At 42.2% G+C, this 20,973-nt stretch overlaps 1 protein-coding gene across 3 annotated transcripts in view; it reads left to right on the forward strand.

Annotated features, from left to right (window-relative positions):
- The window catches only part of LOC115207266 (homeodomain-interacting protein kinase 1), a 32,933-nt gene extending 25,230 nt beyond the window's left edge, over positions 1-7,703 (forward strand). For all 3 annotated transcript variants that reach the window (XM_029774245.1, XM_029774244.1, XM_029774243.1), the window contains 3 exons: positions 97-278; positions 1,968-2,089; positions 5,622-7,703. In XM_029774245.1, coding sequence (XP_029630105.1) covers positions 97-278; positions 1,968-2,089; positions 5,622-6,035 — 718 coding nt within the window. In that variant the 3' untranslated portion in view covers positions 6,036-7,703. The remainder of the gene's footprint in view (positions 1-96; positions 279-1,967; positions 2,090-5,621) is intronic.
- The last annotated feature ends 13,270 nt before the right edge of the window (positions 7,704-20,973 follow it).

Consider the following 20,973-nt stretch of genomic DNA (forward strand, 5'->3'; position numbering starts at 1 on the left):
TGTCTTTAATTTCTTAGTATCTAATGTATCTACCGACTGGTTTGTGTCTGCCGACTGTATCCGTCTAATGTATGTATGTGTGTGATTGTGAACCAGCTGTGGTCCGGCTCAGAGGACTAACGTGATCAGCTGTTTGACGGTTCACGACTCTGACTCCTCTACGACCAGCCCCCTCACCCCCCTCCCCAGCACACACCTCCCTGGAGGAGGAGGGACGGCGAGAGGCAGGTCACTGGCCGTGGTCGCACCGTCTGTAAAGACCCAGCCGACTCAGACAGGTGACAGGGCTCACACACACACACACACTGTACACACACACTGTACACACACACTGTACACATACACACACACACACACACTGTACACACACACTGTACAAACACACACACACACACACTGTACACAAATACACACACACACACACACACACTGTACACAAATACACACACACACTGTACACAAATACACACACTGTACACAAATACATATACACACACACACTGTACACAAATACACACACACACACACACTGTACACAAATACACACACTGTACACAAATACATATACACACACACACTGTACAAGAATACACACACACTGTACACAAATACACACACAAATACACACACACACACACTGTACAAGAATACACACACACTGTACACAAATACACACACACACACACACTGTACACAAATACATACACACTGTACACAAATACACACACACACACACACTGTACAAGAATACACACACACTGTACACAAATACACATACACTGTACACAAATACACACACACTGTACACAAATACATACACACACACACTGTACACAAATACATACACAAATACACCCACACTGTACACAAATACACACACACTGTACACACACACACACACTGTACACAAATACATACACAAATACACACACACTGTACACAAATACACACACACACACTGTACACAAATACACACACACACACACACACACACACTGTACACACACACTGTACAAACACACACACACACACACACACACACACACACAAATACACACACACTGTACACAAATACACACACACACACACACACACTGTACACAAATACACACACACACTGTACACAAATACACACACTGTACACAAATACATATACACACACACACACACACACACACTGTACACAAATACACACACACACACACACACACACACACACACACTGTACACAAATACACACACACACTGTACACAAATACACACACTGTACACAAATACATATACACACACACACACACTGTACAAGAATACACACACACACTGTACACAAACACACACACACTGTACACAAATACATACACAAATACACACACACACACACACTGTACAAGAATACACACACACACTGTACACAAATACACACACACTGTACACAAATACATACACACACACACACACACACACACACACACTGTACACAAATACATACACAAATACACACACACTGTACACAAATACACACACACTGTACACAAATACACACACACTGTACACAAATACACACACACACACACACACACACACACACACACACACTGTACACAAATACATACACAAATACACACACACACTGTACACAAATTCACACACACACACTGTACACAAATTCACACACAGTACACAAATACAGAATGGTTTAAAACCAGTTTGAGGGTGAAAATAATTTGATGATTATTATTTGTGTATTGCAAATGCTTTTTTTTGTTTGCATATACCAGCTGCCTTTGACACACCCTCGGAGAGCGAGATCGCGGCCAAGGTCAGCCGTTATCAACGGCGACCCTGGAGCTATTATGGTTAAGTGCCTTGCTCAAGGGCACGTTGACAGATTTTCACTTTGTCGGCTCAGGGCTTTGAACTAGCGACCTTTCGTTTACTGACCCTCCTTCTTCCTGGTTGGTTTCCAGTGCAACCCCAGAGTTCCTACATCAAGCCCAAGCTGGCCAATCGGCGTCTCTGTAGCTCTGGAGACGGCAGCAACCGCCATAGGCTAGTCCCCAGCCAATCACATCCTCTCAACCTCAGCCAGGTGAGTCCGCCAGCCAATAGCATCCTCTTTTACTAGTGAATATTTCACATTACAGGGGCATTTAGGGCCCAATAAAATCTGTGTTGCAGACCGAGAAGGGGAGTGGTTTGTCTCTACATCAACAATAATTGGTTGCTGAGTCGAGCGCAGTGTCGACCTATTGTTCACCCGTCTCGGGAATACCTGATGGTCAAATGCCGACCCTTCTACTTCCTGTGGGAGTTTACATCTGTTATCATGACTGTGATTCCACCTCAGGACAAGAAAAATAACAAGATGGCATTTAACCAACTGTACAAGGCTATAAACAAGCAGGAAAACTTACACCCGGAGTCTGCTGTTCTGGTTGCCGGCTATTTTTATTCCACATCATTAAGAAACGTGATGCCCAACTTCCTTCACCACTAGGGGGCGATAAAGTCCTAGACCACTGTTACTCTACCCACAAGAAAGCATACAAGGCCGTCCCTCGTCCGCACATTCGGCAAATCAAATCACGACTCCATACTCCTGCTTCCTGTTTACATGTAGAAGCTCAAACAAGAAATACCCCGTGACTCGCTCCGTTAAGAAATGTTCATCAGAATCAGAGATTATGCTACAGGACTGCTTTGCTAGCGCTGATTGGGATATGTTTAGAGACTCCACCTATAACATCGATGAGCTAGCCACCTCCGTCATCGGCTTCATTAGAAAATGCATCATCGACGTTGTCCCCACAGTGAAGGTTCACTGCTTCTCCAAATCAAAAGCCTTGGATTAACACAGAGGTTGGCGCTTAACTAAAAGACAGGGCTACCACACACACAGAGCTATCCCAGACAACTCTGAGGCTACGGCAAGTTCTACAGCTGTAACACTGAGGGCATCTTGACTGGCTGCATCACTTCCTGGTATGGCAATAGCACCGCTCTCGATCGCATGGTTGCTACAGAGGGGTGGTGCGGACAGCCCGGTACATCAATGGGGACCGAGCTTCCTGCCATCCAGGACCTCTATATATCAGGCGGTGTGAAAGGAAGGTTCCGGATAATCGTTAAGACTCCAGCCACAGACTGTTCTGTATTGCTGTGGAACTTCCGCGTGACAAGCGGTACCGAAGCATCAAGTCTGACACCAACAGGCTCCTGAACAGCTTCTATCCCCCCAAGCTATAAGACTGTTAAATAGCTAACAAAATGGCTACACGGACTAACTGAGTTGACCCTTGTATTTTAGTCTCTATGCACACTCACACCATCTGATCACTCACACATAATACGCACATACACTATCGTTCAAAAGTTTGGGGTCACTTAGAAATGTCCTTGTTTTCCATGAAAACAGACATGAAATGAGATGCAAAATCAATAGGAAATATAGTTTAGACGTTGACAAGGTTATAAATAATGATTTTTAATTGAAATAATAATTGTGTCCTTCAAACTTTGCTTTCTGTCAAAGAATCCTCCATTTGCAGCAATTACAGCCTTGCAGACCTTTTGGCATTCTAGTTGTCAATTTGTTGAGGTAATCTGAAGAGATTTCACCCCATGCTTCCTGAAGCACCTCCCACAGTTGGATTGGCTTGATGAGCACTTCTTACGTCCCATACGGTCAAGCTGCTCCCACAACAGCTCAATAGGGTTGAGATCCGGTGACTGTGCTGGCCACTCCATTATAGACAGAATACCAGCTGACTGCTTCTTCCCTAAATAGTTATTGCATAGTTTGGAGCTGTGCTTTGGGTCATTGTCCTTTTGTAGGAGGAAATTGGCTCCAATTAAGCGCCGTCCACAGGGTATGGCATGGCGTTGCACAATGGAGTGATAGCCTTCCTTCTTCAAGATCCCTTTTACCCTGTACAAATCTCCCACTTTACCACCACCACCAAAGCACCCCCAGACCATCACATTGCTTCCACCATGATGACAGATGGCGTCAAACACTCCTCCAGCATCTTTTCATTTTTCCTGCGTCTCACAAATGTTCTTCTTGTGATCCCAACACCACAAACTTAGATTCGTCTGTCCATAACACTTTTCTCCAATCTTCCTCTGTCCAGTGTCTGTGTTCTTTTGCCCATCTTAATCTTTTCTTTTTATTGGCCAGTCTGTCATATGGCTTTTTCTTTGCAACTCTGCCTAGAAGGCCAGCATCCCGGAGTCGCCTCTTCACTGTTGACGTTGAGACTGGTGTTTTGTGGGTACTATTTAATGAAGCTGCCAGTTGAGGACTTGTGAGGCGTATGTTCTCAAACTAGACAGTCTAATGTACTTGTCCTCTTGCTCAGTTGTGCACTGGGGCCTCCCACTCCTCTTTCTATTCTGGTTAGAGCCAGTTTGCGCTGTTCTGTGAAGGGAGTAGTACACAGCGTTGTACGAGATCTTCAGTTTCTTGGCAATTTCTCGCAAGGAATAGCCTTCATTTCTCAGAACAAGAATAGACTGACTAGTTTCGGAAGAAAGTTCTTCGTTTCTGGCCATTTTGAGCCTGTAATCGAACCCACAAATGCTGATGCTCCAGATACTCCATTAAACACCAACCGTTTCCAGCTACAATAGTCATTTACAACAATAACATTGTCTATATTGTATACATATCTACCTCCATCACTCCAGTATCCCTGTACACTGTTAATATGGTACTGACCCTGTATGTGTGTGTATTTGAATTTCTCATGTTTTTGTTCTATGTTAATTTTAGTATAACATTGTTATTGATTACTACATAGTTGGGTTTAAAACTTGAAAATAGAATCCAGACATTAAAACAGAAATCAGCAATATTAATAAAATGTATTGAACTCATTAGAAAGTTAATCATCAAACATGATTCATATTTTTCCTGCAACTTTTTGAAAACGACACAGGGACTGTCCATCTGTCTCTCTGTCTGTCTCTGTGTGTCTGTCTGTCTGTAGGAGCGATCCATTTTCGTGAACGGGGTGGTGTACCTAATAATCTGTCCTGTGAGAGTATGTCTACACTTTGTGTAGCAGTTAGCGGTGTAGCAGTTAGCGATGATGCTAATGACAACCTTCTTCTGGTAGAGAAGGAAAAGCAAAGTAGGTTATGCCTACCTGGTAGAATGATATCATGATTATTTACGTCATTCCAGTGGGTATTTGTTTAGTAAACTCTGCAATCACATGAGCGCTACAGAAATACTACTAACCAAGACTCTGACTGGTGCACAGTGGAATTATAGGGTAACTACACCCCAAAATCAACATGTCTATTATCCCCAGACCTCAAAAGTGGTATCTTGATGTGGTTTAAGACTTAAATCCTGCATTTTTTGGGGGGATTTGCTATTTAAGTGTGTTTTTTAAAGCGAAAAACTGAAAAAAAACTGAAACCTGGAAAAAACAAAATGGAGAATTCGCGGAATGTATAGGGCCCTTGGGATGTTCAAGAGGGTGCAACCTTCAGAGAAAGTATACAGAAATGTGTAGAAGTATATTATTATCTATTTGTGTCTTGTTGCTTGATGTATGAAATATTGTAATGGACAATAACATTTTCTATTCTATTGTTTTTTTTTTTTACAGCCTGTAGTCTCGTCCTCTTCGTCCGAGGACCGTTCCTACGGCAACCTGAGTCGCCAGGCAACCTACCCCCCCGGCCCCACCTCCCACTACACCTTCCAGGAAGTGCCCTCTCTAGGCACTGCCCCTAGTCTATACACCTTCCCTGCGTCCGCTGCGCTAGCCTCTGCCTCCCAGCTCCTGGTGCGTGGCCACCCCTCCACCTATGCCCCACCCACCGTTCCTTGCGGTACCTCGGGATTGGTCCGGAGGGATGCAGGAACCAGGAAGGAGTCTTCGGTGGGGGTTGTGATGGGTCTTCCTGCAGGTTATCAACACCAGTTTACTACCGGATCCCTTAGTGTCACGCCGCGCGCTGAGACCTACAGCGTATACCAGCTCAGCCCTCCACGGCTGGGACAATACCCCTACTTGTGATGAGAGATGATACTGGATGTAGAGAGGAGGGGGAGCGATGATGAGTAGGACTATGACCCAGTCAAACCGACGTATTCGCACACACACACACTGAAGGGGCAATAAGACCCACAGCTTCACCATGTTGATGAATCTGGGTGAGGTAGGGAAGGAGAAGGAAGGGGTAACAAATGTAACATTTGCACTACTGCATTTGATTTACTGTTAAGCAGTGGTTCACATCAAACTGGTTTAACTTTCCCACCTATTTTAGTACATTTTTATAAAAACATTCTGGGTATTTAAGGTTATTTTTAATATTGTACTGTTATTTTATTATTTTTCCCAGCAGAAAAAAAAAAGTATTGTTTTTTGTTTTATCCCTGTTTTAATTGGATGCAGAATGAGTTAGTGTGATGATAGGCCAGATATATTATTATATATTGTGTTAATAAAAAAAGGCTTTTATGTTTTAAAAGGGGGCAAGTCTCGTTCTCTAGTGGTTTAGTCAGTCAGCTGAAACATACAGAATACTGCAGATGGAAACATAGGTTTCTATACCTCTGTATTTTACATGGCAGAAATGTATTGTGTATAACAGATATGCTGGTCTGTGTGCATTCTGTAACGTTAGTTTCCTGAATAGGCCCTCGCTGTTGTTTCCTTACATTAGGAGATCCTAGAAAGGCCCTGGCTAGAGAGATGCTAGCTAAACTAAAGCAGACTGTAGCACGGCACGCTAGAGAGATGCTAGCTAAACTAAAGCAGACTGTAGCACGGCACGCTAGAGAGATGCTAGCTAAACTAAAGCAGACTGTAGCACGGCACGCTAGAGAGATGCTAGCTATTAGCTAACCTAAAGAAGTTCTAAAGGTGATCCTAGTATCTTTTAGCATGGCAGACTTGCTCAAGATGTTAGCTATTAGCTAACCCGAGTATGGGCAACTGGCGGTCATGCAGCCCGCTGCCTCCTTTTTGAAGGCCTGCGGACCAATTTCACCAACAAACAAATAAGGAACTCAGTTGGGGTCTCAACTTACTGTTGAGTTAAAATAATACCTTTTACTTACCTGTTTTCTTTATTGTGAGTTTGTTTAAATTATGATTTGTCGTTAATGTGAGCTGTCGGGGGAGAGAGAGATTGTTGTTCAACTTAACTCATGAGTATGCTGTACATGTATGTAGTCTATTCTGTCACAGCCTGGTAAAGACACTATAATCTTCACACCACCATAGCTGGGTTCAAACACTATTTGAAATCTTTCAAATACTTTTAAAAGGTTTGCTTTAGCTCACCTGGAGTACCAGGCAGGCAGGGTTTACACTTTTATGACTTTTCTATTGGTTCCATTCCAACAAGGCACAGTCAATTAAGCACAGTTTTAAATTATTTCAAATAGTATTTAAGCATAGCTCACTCTTGAGAGTTTTAATATTTTTCTGACTGTGATTGCAGAATGTATTTATAAGGCTGAAAGATAATTCAGCCAGAAACGACTTTAGAAACTCAATTAATTGAAGTAACAACAACTTGAAAACAAGACTTTTATGGAAAACGATTTGGTTCTCCCTCTGTTTTAAAGTGCACAATGCATTTAGTAATCAAGTTATTGGTGAGTATAATGTCAACCCAAATCAATCCACAACAACCCAACCACTGTTTTCAAATAAATGAACCATAATTCCTCATGTCTTTGACTCTTTATTATAAAGAATTATAACCGATCACAGATAATGTTGAACGTCCGCTATTTTCAACCCACTGCTACTTTTACCCGATTCATCTTAAACCCTAAAGTCTGTGATTCGAAAAACAACAAAATGTCCACCCGCCACTTGATGATATCAAATTCAGTGTAGAGCCTGTTGGGCTGTGGAGTCTGACCGTTGGGCTGTGGAGTCTCGCTACCAGTAGCTAGCTTCCCACTATCTAGACTGATGAAAGGCAATGAAACAAAAAACAGTGTTGCAAATTGGGCACAGAGCCATCCCACTGGGCACACACTAGTTATATCAACATGGTTTCCAAGTAATTTCAATGAAATTATCTTAAACCAATGTGGAATGGACTTTGAATTGACTTCTGTGACCAGTGGGATGGGTGCCATACTTGTGAACATTAGAATTGTTTTTACATTTAAACTGTTTCTCCATCTCAAAATGTCTGGATGGCAAGAAGCTCGGCTCCAGTGATGTACTGGGCCGTACGCACTGCCCTCTGTAGCGCCTTGCGGTTGGATGCCAAGCAGGTGCCGTACCAGACGGTGATGCAGCCAGTCAACATGCTCTCAATGGTGCAGCTGTAGAAAGTTTTGAGGATCTGAGGACCCATGCCGAATAAGCACACACCCCTGAGATGCCCCCCCCCCCGTATTGAGGATCAGAGTGGCGGCTGTGTTGTCGCCTACCCTCACTACCCGAGGACGACCCGTCAACATATTCTGCAGAGTTGTGGATGTTCTGCACAATTTATTACGTCCAGCAATAGAGTACCACAGTATGAGTCATAATACCCATAAAAACTTGTCAGAGAGATTTACAAGGTTATCAAAACGTCAATGCCAGGGTAAGCTTACACAAAATACAACCCTTATTTTAAGTGTTTGAATGGTGGAAAAACTATTTGAATAATTTCCCTGTTTGACCATTAGGTTTTATGGGTACTATGATACTTCCACTGCAGGGCTCTGTGGATCAATGGATAAGTGGAGTCTGATCTCTCTCAATTCAAATGGCTTTATTGGCATGGGAAACATATGTTAACATTGCCAAAGCAAGTGAAGTAGATAATAAACAAAAGTGAAATAATCAATCAAAAAAACAAACGGTAAGCATTACACTCACAAGTTCCAAAGGAATAGAGACATTTCAAATGTCATAGTATGGCTATATTCAGTGTTATAACAATGTGCAAATAGTTAAAGTACAAAAGAGAAAATAAATAAACATAAATATGGGTTGTATTTATAATAATGTTTGTTCGTCACTGGTTGACCTTTTCTTGTAGCAACAGGTCTTGCTGCTGTGATGGAACACTGTGGTATTTCACCCAATAAATATATTTATCAAAATTGGATCTGTTTTGAAATTCTTTGTGGGTCTGTGTAATCTGAGGGAAATATGTGTCTCTATTATGGTCATACATTTGTCAGGAGGTTAGGAAGTGCAGCTCAGTTTCCACCTCATTTTGTGGGCAGTGTGCACAAAGCCTGTCTTCTCTTGAGAGCCAGGTCTGCCTATGGCGGCCTTTCTCAATAGCAAAGCCATGCTCACTGAGTCTGTACATAGTCAAAGCTTTCCTTAATTTTGGGTCAGTCACTGTGGTCAGGTATTCTGCCACTGTGTACTCTCTGTTTAGGGCCAAATAGCATTCTAGTTTGCTCTGTTTTTTTGCTAAATTCATTCCAATGTGTCAAGTAATGATCTTTTTGTTTTCTCATTAATTGGTTGGGTCTAATTGTGTTTCTGTCCTGGGGCTCTGTGGGGTGTGTTTGTGAACATAGCCCCAGGACCAGCTTGCTTAGGGGACTCTTCTCTAGGTGAATCACTCTATAGGTGATGGCTTTGTTATGAAAGGTTTGGGAATCGCTTCCTTTTAGGTGGTTGTAGAATTGAACTTCTCTTTTCTGGATTTTGATAATTAGCGGGTATCGGCCTAATTCTGCTCTGCATGCATTATTTTATGTTTTACGTTGCAAAACAGAATTCTGCATGCAGAATCCCAATTTGGTGTTTGTCCCATTTTGTCTCTCAGATCGTTGACAGCTTTGTGGAAGTTACCTCTGTTGCTGATGTTTAGGATGAGGCAGGTATAGTTTTAGGGCTTTTATAGCTCTAGGGCAACAGTGTCTAGATGGAATGTGTACTGAGATTTACTGTCAGGGTCCAGGTCTGACAGAATCTGTGCAGAAGATCCAGGTGCTGCTGTAGGCCCTCCTTGGTGGTGGATCATTAGCAAACAGTAGACATTTGACTTCAGATTCTAGTAGGGTGAGGCCGGGTGCTGAAGACTGTTCTAGTGCCCTCGCTAATTCATTGATATACAGGGCATTCGGAAAGTATTCAAACCCCTTCCCTTTTTAAATAAAAAATGTTCCTCATCAATCTACACACAATACCCCATAATGACAAAGGGAAAACAGGTTTTTAGAAATTTTTGCAAATGTATAAAAAAACAAAAAAAGAAATATCTTATTTACATAAGTATTCAGACCCTTTGCTATGAGACTTGAAATTCAGCTCAGGTGCATCATGTTTCCATTGATCATCCTTGAGATGTTTCTACAACTTAATTTGTATCCACTTGTGGTAAATTCCATTGATTGGACATTATTTGGAAATGTACACACCTGTCTATATAAAGGCCCCACAGTTGACAGTGTTTGTCAGAGCAAAAACCAAGTCATGAAGTCGAAGGAATTGTCCATAGAGCTCCGAGACAGGATTGTGTCGAGGCACAGATCTGGGGAAGGGTACCAAAAAATGTCTGCAGCATTGAAGTGGCCTCAATCATTCTTAAATGGAAGCAGTTTGGAACCACCAAGACTTTTCAAGGCCAAACTGAGCAATGGGGGGAGAAGGACCTTGGTCAGGGAGGTGACCAACAACCTGATGGTCACTCTGTCAGAGCTCCAGAGTTCCTCTGTGGAGATGGGAGAAACTTCCAGAAGGACAACCATCTCTGCAGCACTCCACCAATCAGGCCTTTATGGTAGAGTGGCCAGATGAAAGCCACTCCTCAGGAAAAGGCACATGACAGCCCGCTTGGAGTTTGCCGAAAAGCACCTAAAGGACTCTCAGAACATGAGAAACAAAATTCTTTGGTCTGATGAAACCAAGATTGAACTCTTTGGCCTGAATGCCAAGCGTCACGTCTGGAGGAAACCTGGTACCATCCTTATGGTGAAGCATGGTGGTGACAGCATCATGCTGTTGGGATGTTTTTCAGCGGCAGGGACTAGTCAGGATGAAGGGGAAGATGAACAGAGATAAGTAAAGAGATCCTTGATGAAAACCTGCTCCAGAGCGCTCAGGACCTCAGACTGGGGCGAAGGTTCAGCTTCCAACAGGACAACAACCCTAAGCACACAGCCAAGATAATGCAGGAGTGGCCTCGGGACAAGTCTCTGAATGTCCTTGAGTGGCCCGGCCAGAGCCCGGACTTGAACCTGATCAAACATCTCTGGAGAGACCTGAAAATAGCTGTGCAGCGACGCTCCCCATCCAACCTGACAGAGGTGGAGAGGATCTGCAGAGAAGAATGGGAGAAACTCCCCAAATACAGGTTTGCCAAGCTTGTAGCTTCATACCCAAGAAGATTCGAGGCTGGTGTTCCATGTGGCTCAGTTGGTAGAGCATGGTGTTTGCAACGCCAGCATGGTGTGTGCAATGCCAGGGTTGTGGGTTCGATTCCCACGGGGGGCCAGTACAAAAAAATAAAAAATATGTAAATAAAAATGCATGAAATTAAATGTATGTATTCACTACTGTAAGTCGCTCTGGAAAAGAGCGTCTGCTAAATGACTAAAATGTAAAATATGTAATGTAAATGTAATCACTGCCAACAGTGCTTCAACAAAGTACTGAGTAAAGGGTCTGAATACATATGTAAATGTGATATTTACTTTTTTTTAAATGATAGAAATTTGCACCATTAAAAAAAAAGAAAATCTGTTGTTGCTTTGTCATTATGGGGTATTGTGATGTCATTATGGGGTATTGTAATGTCATTGTGGGGTATTGTATGTAGATTGATGAGGAAATAAAACTATTTTAATCCATTTTAGATTAAGGTTGTAAAGTAACAAAATGTGGAAAAAGTCAAGGGGTCTGAATACTTTCTGAATGCAGTGTATATGTTGAAGAGGGTGGAGGATCAAACTGGATCCCTGTCTCACTCCATGGTCCTGTGGAAAGAAATGTGTTTTTTTTTTTACCAGTTTTAGCTGCACACTTGTTGTTTGTGTATATGGATTATATAATGTTGTATGTTTTTCCCCCAACACCACTTTCCATCAATTTGTATAGCAGACCCTCATACCAAATTGGGTCAAAATCTTTTTGGAAATCAACAAAGCATAAGAAGACTTTGCCTTTTGTTTTGGTTTGTTTGTTTGTCAATTAGGGTGTGCAGGGTGAATACGTGGTCTGTCATATGGTAATTTGGTAAAAAGCCAATTTGACATTTGCTCAGTACATTGTTTTCACTGAGGAAATGTACGAGTCTGCTGTTAATGATAATGCACAGGATTTCCCCAAGGTTGCTGTTGTCGCATATCCCACAGTAGTTATTGGAGTCAAATTTGTTTACACTTTTGTAGATTGGGGTGATCAGTCCTTGGTTCTAAATGTTGTGAAAATGCCAAAGCTGAGGATGATGTTAAAAAGTTTAAGTATAGCGTATTGAAATTTGTGGTCTGTATATTTTATCATTTCATTTAGGATACCATCAACACCACAGGTCTTTTTGGGTCCAGTAGGTTCTGGTAGTCTTTAATAGCTGATTCTAAGACTTGTAAAATTAATTTTTTCCTGTTTGTTATTTGTTCTCTTTCACTGAAGGGATTCGATCATCCCGGGTTTCCCAAGTGGGAGGAGTTTACATCGGGTGAAAAGTGAATTAGTTAGCCACGGGGCTCTTCTCCCACACTCTATTTCCCTACCTGGGAGCGTTGAGATCTATAGGTCTGGATTTTTGACCTGGTTACAACACAGCAGCTTTTCGGGATGTTTTGTTTTCTCTGTATAACTAAAAAACAAAAAGGTTCTCGCCAATATCCAGCAACTTCCCACAGCAATAGAAGAGGAGTGGGACAACATTCCACAGGCTACAATCAACATCCTGATCAAATCTGTGCGTAGGAGATGTTTCGCGCTGCATGAGGCAAATGCTGGTCACACCAGATATTGACTGGTTTTCTGATCCACGACCCTACCTTTTTTTTTAAAGGTATCTGTGACCAAAAGAGGTATATCTGTATTCCCAGTCATGTGAAATCCAGAGATTAGGGCCTAATTTATTTATTTCAATTGACTGATTTCCTCATATGAACTGTAACTCAATAAAATCTTTGAAATTGTTGCATGTTGCATTTATATTTTTGTTCAGTGTAAACTGGCTATGATTGGCAGTTTCATAGGGTCTGGGTTTGGCAGGGGTAGGCTGTCATTGTAAATAAGAATTTGTTCTTAACTGACTTGCCTAGTTAAATAAAGGTTACATTTAAGATAAAATAAAAAAGTGACTGCTCAGGTTTTTAAATGTTTTTTAAAACAAGGATTTTTTAAAATTATTATCCAACCACAGGAGCCAGACGACTCAAGTCAGAGAGAACATAATTTACATTTTAGTCATTTAGAAGACGCTCTTATCCAGAGCAACTTACAGTAGTGAATACATACATTTCATACATTTTTTTCTCTGTTCTGGTCCCCCGTGTGAATTGAACCCACAACCGTGGTGTTGCAAACACCATGCTTTACCAACTGAGCCACAACAGAATATCAATAGTACCAAAAATAACTGTGGATTAAGTTTTATCACAAGCGCATACAGGTATCTGCCAAAATTATGGAAACACCAACATAAAGTGTCTTTAAAAAAAACACAAAGTTCCTGGGCCTGTCATGTTCTAGACGCTAATACCGCTAGCAATACACTGAACAATGAATATTACTCCTATACATAAATATTAATTGACTTGCTAATTGTAAACTTATACAAAAATATCACGGTTTTGTCTCAGCAGGGGTGATGATCGGATTCGTGTTATCGTCGAAGGAATGAACGTTACACCGAGGCCTGTACTCTTGGAGCGGGATCCAGGTAGAGGGTCCGTCATGGTCTTTTTTAATTTAATTTATTTATAAATGTGTGTGGAGTGAGCCAAGCACGGCGCCAGTTTACATCAGGGTCCGTCATGGTCTGGGGCGGTGTGTCACAGCATCGTCGGACTGAGTTTATTATCATTGCAGCTAAATCTGAACGCTGTGTTACAGGGAACACCTCCATCATGTGGTACCCTGAACCTGACCACTCACTTTTTTATTTAGTTTTAAATTGTGTGTATTGTTTTGAATAAAAAATAAATAAATAAAAATGGCTTGAATAAGTAAAGGTTTTTTATAAACTGTGCTGGAGTGGATTTAGCTACAACATGTTTATTTAGAAATGAATGATTAAAAAACCAAAAAGGCAACCGGAAGTTGCGAACTTCCCCACTGTCGCTAGGTGGCAACAGCGCTTCATGAAATGGATCCGAGCGCAACCTGTCAAGTGTCCAAAACATTTAGCATTTTTACATCATTTCTTGGGTTACAAACTGATTCACAATTGTATAGCATTAGCTACTGGTTACAAAACTTTCACTCAAGCTACATAAAACATTTTTTTGTAGATAGCTAGTGGTAGCTGAGTAATGTTATGAGGGTGATGATGATGGATTTTACGGGATGACATTATTATTGGGCTGAGAGTCGTGGTTTTAGACAGGAGAGAGGGACATTATTGGCTAAATTGAAGGACCCAAATTAGCTAGCTGTTGTGCTAACCCAGGGGGAAACAACAATGCCAGAAGCGAACTGACTGTTAACTAACTAGCTAGCTAGTACAGTAAATGACCTAGTTAATAATGTGTGTTTACTCCGACATTTAGCTACGCTAACGTAGCTAGCTAAGGGTTAACCAGAGTACCGTTAGATAACTCATGTTAGCTAGCTAACAGTTAGCTGGAGACTTGGTCTCAGGTTGCAAGTACATTCTATCTAGCTACATTTAACGTGAGTTACCCAGGTCTAGGTAACGTTAGTTATCGTTAGCTTGCTAGACTAGCGTCTAGTTAAACTGAGGCTATACGTTAGCTGCTAGGTAACATTTTTCTTTTCTTCGGGAACGACAACTTCATTCAGGGGTCTGTCTTGTTTGCCTTCCTATCTGGGATTTCACCGATTTGCTTCCATCTGTTAAACTGAGGATTCACAAAACCTGGTAAGTAAACAACGTTTGCTATACGTTGTTTTAATGTGTAACTAACTAGATGTGAAGCTTGCATTGCCACGAACGTTGGTTTACTAGCTATCTGGCTGAGATAATCTCAAATATATTGGTTTATTAACATACATATTTTGGTAACAAGGCTAGCTAGCTAGCTATGTGACTAACGTTGTTTAGCTATCTAGCTAACGCTCAGATGGTCCACGAACAATGCTATCAGCTAGCTACTTACAATATAAAGATATTTGCAATGTTTGGTTGTTGTTAATGCAATGTCTGTGATAGCTAATGTTAGCTTAATTATAAACTTGAATCGTGATTTTTATAACGTTAGCTAACTATAGACGGCAGTAACGTTAACTAGCTAACTGCTCTTGTCATGTCCAGTTGCAGTTCTCTAGTGTTAAATAGTGGCCCGTCATATTCTGCCCTTGAAAATGACTGGCAAGTCAGATGGACCTCTACCTGAACATGGATTGATATGTTCCGTTGTTTGCTCCTCTTACATTTTAATGAGAGAGAAAGAAAATAGCATCAGTTTCATTAGGAAGTCTTGTAAACTGGCAGGCCAGGCTGACTGACAGACATCCAGAGAATTCCCATCCCCTCTGCCCATGCCAGCACCTCCAGGCTTCAACCCTCTAGACCCCCCCCAGCCCTCTCTTAACATCACCACAGACCTAGGGTTGTTGCCTGTGTAACAGTTGTTAAAGTACTGTGTGAATTTCACCAGGTTCATATTTTAATATAGCATGTTGATTTGTTATTATGCATGTCTGCATCCTGGGAATAGGGGAGTGTGTCCCTGCGTGCTCATATCATATTGATGCCCTATGAGAGGTCGGCACACTTTTTCTGTCGTCTTCAGGAAAGTTAGATTATTTTAAAGCACAAAGTCATACACACAGTGTTTTGTTCATAAATAATGTTGTATATTTAGAGGTTACTCATAAGTGGATGGTATTGTTAAGATGTAATTGTACTTTTTTAGGATGATATTAACATTCTGAATTCAACATGTGGTTAATAGCTAGCTAAGGTATTAGCAGGCTATTGTATGTGTGAACGATGGTTAGCTCCTCGAATGATCCCAGTCCCTTGTATTGTGCATCTGTTGTAGAAAGAGGAGACGATTCGCAGAACATATGTGCTCTAGAAAATGTTTTATTTTCTTTTGGATGCAGACGCAGGATGCAGAGAGTGAATTCTGCTTAATTAAAACTACCTGATCTCCAAAGTCCACGTCTATATAATCTCAATCAACCACACACAAAACAGAGTTACAGCGGTGCAGTACAGCACCGGTTACACCTGCCTCCCCGCTGGGCCTTACATCATCAATTAGCATTCGTGTCACCTGTCGAATGTGTCTTTTTCCACACCGAGCCACTTTCCAAATACACAAAAAAAATGGTACTGATCACATGCAGATGTTATTGCCAGTGTAGCGAAATGCTTCTAGATCCGACAGTGCAGCAGCATCCCGGTATGGGTGACCTCCCTTGTGTACTGAAGCTGACAGTGGTGTAGCCTAGTGGTTAGGGGTGTCAGGTAACCTAGTTGGGCCAGTAACCAAAAGGTTGCTAGATCGAATCCCAGAACTGACAAGGTAAAAATCTGTCGTTCTGCCCCTGAACAAGACAGTTAACCCACTGTTCCCCGGTAGGCCGTCATTGTAAGTAAGAATTTGTTCCTAATTGACTTGCCTAGTTAAATAAAGGGTAAAATGTAAATAGTAACTAAAGGCTGCCTCTCCATGCCTCTTGGTCCTAGGCTTTGGGATAGTTAAAAGGCTGCCTCTCCATGCCTCTTGGTCCTAGGCTTTGGGATAGTTAAAAGGCTGCCTCTCCATGCCTCTTGGTCCTAGGCTTTGGGATAGTTAAAAGGCTGCCTCTCCATGCCTCTTGGTCCTAGGCTTTGGGATAGTTAAAAGCCTGTCTCTCCATGCCTCTTGGTCCTAGGCTTTGGGATAGTTATAAGGCTGTCTCTCCATGCCTCTTGGTCCTAGGCTTTGGGATAGTTAAAAGCCTGTCTCTCCATGCCTCTTGGTCCTGGGCTTTGGGATAGTTAAAAGGCCAGAGGACCTGAGGGACCTACTGGGTACATAACTTAAAAGCATGTCTGACGTGTATTAGGGTGAACAATCATGGATTGATTTAAAAACCAATAGAATAATCCTAAAATGAATTCCAGAACTCACAGGCAGCCAGTGCAGAGACCTTAACACCGGTTTAATGTGTGCTCTCTCCATGTATGTTTTGCAGTTGAGATGTTTTTCAGTTGAGAACATTACAGTAGTCAAGCCTGTTTGTAATAAAATCATGGATGAGTGTCTCTCTATCAGCCTGATAGAGAAACGGCCACACACCTTGGCAATGATCCCCAGGTGGAACAATACTCTATCCATTTTAAACAATTTCAGTTTAAACATGCAATGATTCTCTTCATTTATTAGGATATCTGTGGTAGTAGTGAACACGTGAAATTAAGATTAATTAACCACTTTATTTGGACATTTGCACACAAGGTCCAACCTGAAACTTGACTCCTTTTAACCCCTCTGAAAGACACATACATCTATCGGTTTTTTTGGGGGGGGCTGTTGTGGGTGGTTAAGTGCCTACGATTTGATACCAGCAACCCTCTGGTTCCAGCTCATTTCCCACCAGATTTTTTCCCCCCTTCGGACCCGGGATTCAAACTGGCAACCCTTCAGTTTCCGTGTCTCCTCTCTAACTGCTAGGCTACCTGCCACCCAGATGGCAGCATCAAAATGATTTTAGTCAGAAAGTGTGTGATGATGAAATTCTATTGGAGTTGTTCTAACTGTCCATGGGAAGACACACAGGATTGTGGGTAATTGCTTAGGGTTCATTGCACAAAATCAGAAGCTGCTTTCTCTCGTCCGGTCTCCCATCTCTGCATATCCTGGAATAGCTTACCACGAGTCAACACACACGACCAATGTAGGCACATCATGGATCCCTCCCTAACGGCACTCTATTCCCTATATAGTGCATTGCTTTAGACCAGGGCCCAGAGCCCATCATGCATGCGTCCCATATGGCACCCTATTCCCTATATAGTGCACTGCTTTCGACCAGGGCCCATAAGGAATAGGGTGCCTCTAATAACTGTAACTTCCTCCTTGTCTTCCCACATGAGTGCTGTTGTTTTGTCAATGCACAGTAACATCATGGATACTTCCCAAATGGCACCCTATGTTCTATGTAGTGCACTTCTTTTGACCAGAGCTCCATTTGGGACGGAGTCGTTGAAGACCAACTGACTGGTCAAGCGGAAGCAGGGTGAAGACAGACTGACTGGTCAAGCGGAAGCAGGGTCAAGACAGACTGACTGGTCAAGCGGAAGCAGGGTCAAGACAGACTGACTGGTCAAGCGGAAGCAGGGTCTGAGCCATGGTGTTTTTATATGGGCTGGAAAACCACCCTGATAGCTGAAGAGATGTTGTTGATACCTTTCAATCAATCACCACACGACAGACAGACGGACGGACGGACGGACGGACGGACGGACAGACAGAGCTCTGTTTGCTGTGGTGGTTAAGGTCAGGGCCTGTCAGTTATCTGATTTATCAGTTCTGGTTGGCTGTTTCTGTGGCTGTTTATCAGGGCTGGCTGCAGGGCCTAAAATTAACTTTATGGGACACCAGCCACTGTAGCTAATCTACAAGCCACTCAGATTTTTTTACCAGCCAAAATAACATTTTTTACCCCCCTGCTAACATTACACCAACAAAACACAAAGAATGGATGAGCATGCTTTGTAGTATTTCTAAAACATAGGTGTATAACTTGTAAGAAGTAATGTTCTGTATTGTTTATTTATTTTTATTTTTTTTTGGTGACCTAAGTCTTTTAACAAAAATATCACAGATGAGACAATGTTGAAGGGCAGGAGGTTACAATGGTAATGCGACTCAAGTCATGTTTGTGCCAGTGAGATTGAGAGTTTGACTCAATGTTTTTTTTTTTTTTTTGTCGCACCATTCTTGGTAAACCCTAGACACTGTTGTTTGTAAAAAAAAAAAAAAGCCCAGGAAGCTGGACTTTTCTGAGATACTGGAACCGATGATCATACTACGCTCGGTCACTTAGGTCACTCGTTTTGCCCATTCTAACGTTCAATCAAACAGTAACTTAATTACATTTTTTACATTTAAGTCATTTAGCAGACGCTCTTATCCAGAGCGACTTACAAATGGGTGCATTCACCTTATGATATCCAGTGGAACAACCACTTTACAATAGTGCATCTAAATCTTTTAGGGGGGGGGGGGGGTTAGAAGGATTACTTTATCCTATCCCAGGTATTCCTTAAAGAGGTGGGGTTTCAGGTGTCTCCGGAAGGTGGTGATTGACTCCGCTGTCCTGGCGTCGTGAGGGAGCTTGTTCCACCATTGGGGTGCCAGAGCAGCGAACAGTTTTGACTGGGCTGAGCGGGAACTGTGCTTCCTCAGAGGTAGGGGGGCCAGCAGGCCAGCGGTGGATGAACGCAGTGCCCTTGTTTGGGTGTAGGGCCTGATCAGAGCCTGAAGGTACGGAGGTGCCGTTCCCCTCACAGCTCCGTAGGCAAGCACCATGGTCTTGTAGCGGATGCGAGCTTCAACTGGAAGCCAGTGGAGAGAGCGGAGGAGCGGGGTGACGTGAGAGAACTTGGGAAGGTTGAACACCAGACGGGCTGCGGCGTTCTGGATGAGTTGTAGGGGTTTAATGGCACAGGCAGGGAGCCCAGCCAACAGCGAGTTGCAGTAGTCCAGACGGGAGATGACAAGTGCCTGGATTAGGACCTGTGCCGCTTCCTGTGCCTTGATGCCTGTCTGCCTGCTTTATATAGCAAGCCACGTCCACATGACTCACTGTCTGTAGGAGCGGTCCATTATTGTGAACGGGGTGGTGTCACCAATCATCTGCAATACAAAAAAAAAACTAATAATTTAGAATCTAACTAGCTATGCTAACCATAATTTACTGTATCTAATTGGCATGCTAACTAGCCTGACTGCTATTGTTACATCCGAAATGTGTTTGCAACAATAACAGCTGAGTTTCATCTCTGTGACTGTCTTTAACAATTGTTTGGACTGTTATGTTCATGACATTGTCATTGTCACGAATCAACTGCTATACACTAATAAATCGTTCAAATGTAGATGCTAACTAGCTATTCTAACCATAACAGAGTTACTGTATCTTGTTAGCATGCTATCCCGAATGCTACATCCCAAATATAGTGTCTGCAGCAATAATAGCAGAGTTTAATCTTAGCGATTTAGTCCAAACAAAATGTAGGCTTGTTAGAATAACACATTTATTATGAAATCTACAGACAAATCATTACTGAATCTTAGTTTCTCACCCTGTATCTTTGGTGCTAACGTTAGCAAATCGTGCTAACTAAGTAGCTATACATGCTGCATCTGTTAAGTCAGGCAAGTCAGTTAAGAACAAATTCTTATTTGCAATGACGGCCTTCCCTGGCCGAACCCTAACCCGGCCGACGCTGGGCCAAATCAGGGTCTGTAGTAATGCCTCTAGCACTGAGATGCAGTGCCTTAGACCTCTGCGCCACTCGGGAGCCCAAATGATAACAGACATACAACCTCATCGACTGTCCAAACAACCATTCAAAAACACTGGAGGCTTATTGGAACTAATAAAAAAAAGTATGAAGTTTACAAGTAATTCAATATGAAAATATAGGCTATTGGGAAATGGCACATTGGGTGCTGGAGCTGCACCTTCAGTCGGTGACGGTGGGAGTGGTTTTGCCGAATGGATTCATGGGAGTTTAAGTATTAAACAACAACAAATAATATTGGAGTAAACTGACTATATACAGTACCTTTTGGACCCTCTCAGACCCCTTGAATTTTATCAAATTTTGTTATGTTAAAGCCTTATTTTAAAATCGATTAAATTGTTTTGGTTTTTTTCCCCTCATCAA

Source organism: Salmo trutta, chromosome 14 (assembly GCF_901001165.1).
Source record: "Salmo trutta chromosome 14, fSalTru1.1, whole genome shotgun sequence".
Lineage (NCBI taxonomy): Eukaryota > Metazoa > Chordata > Actinopteri > Salmoniformes > Salmonidae > Salmo > Salmo trutta.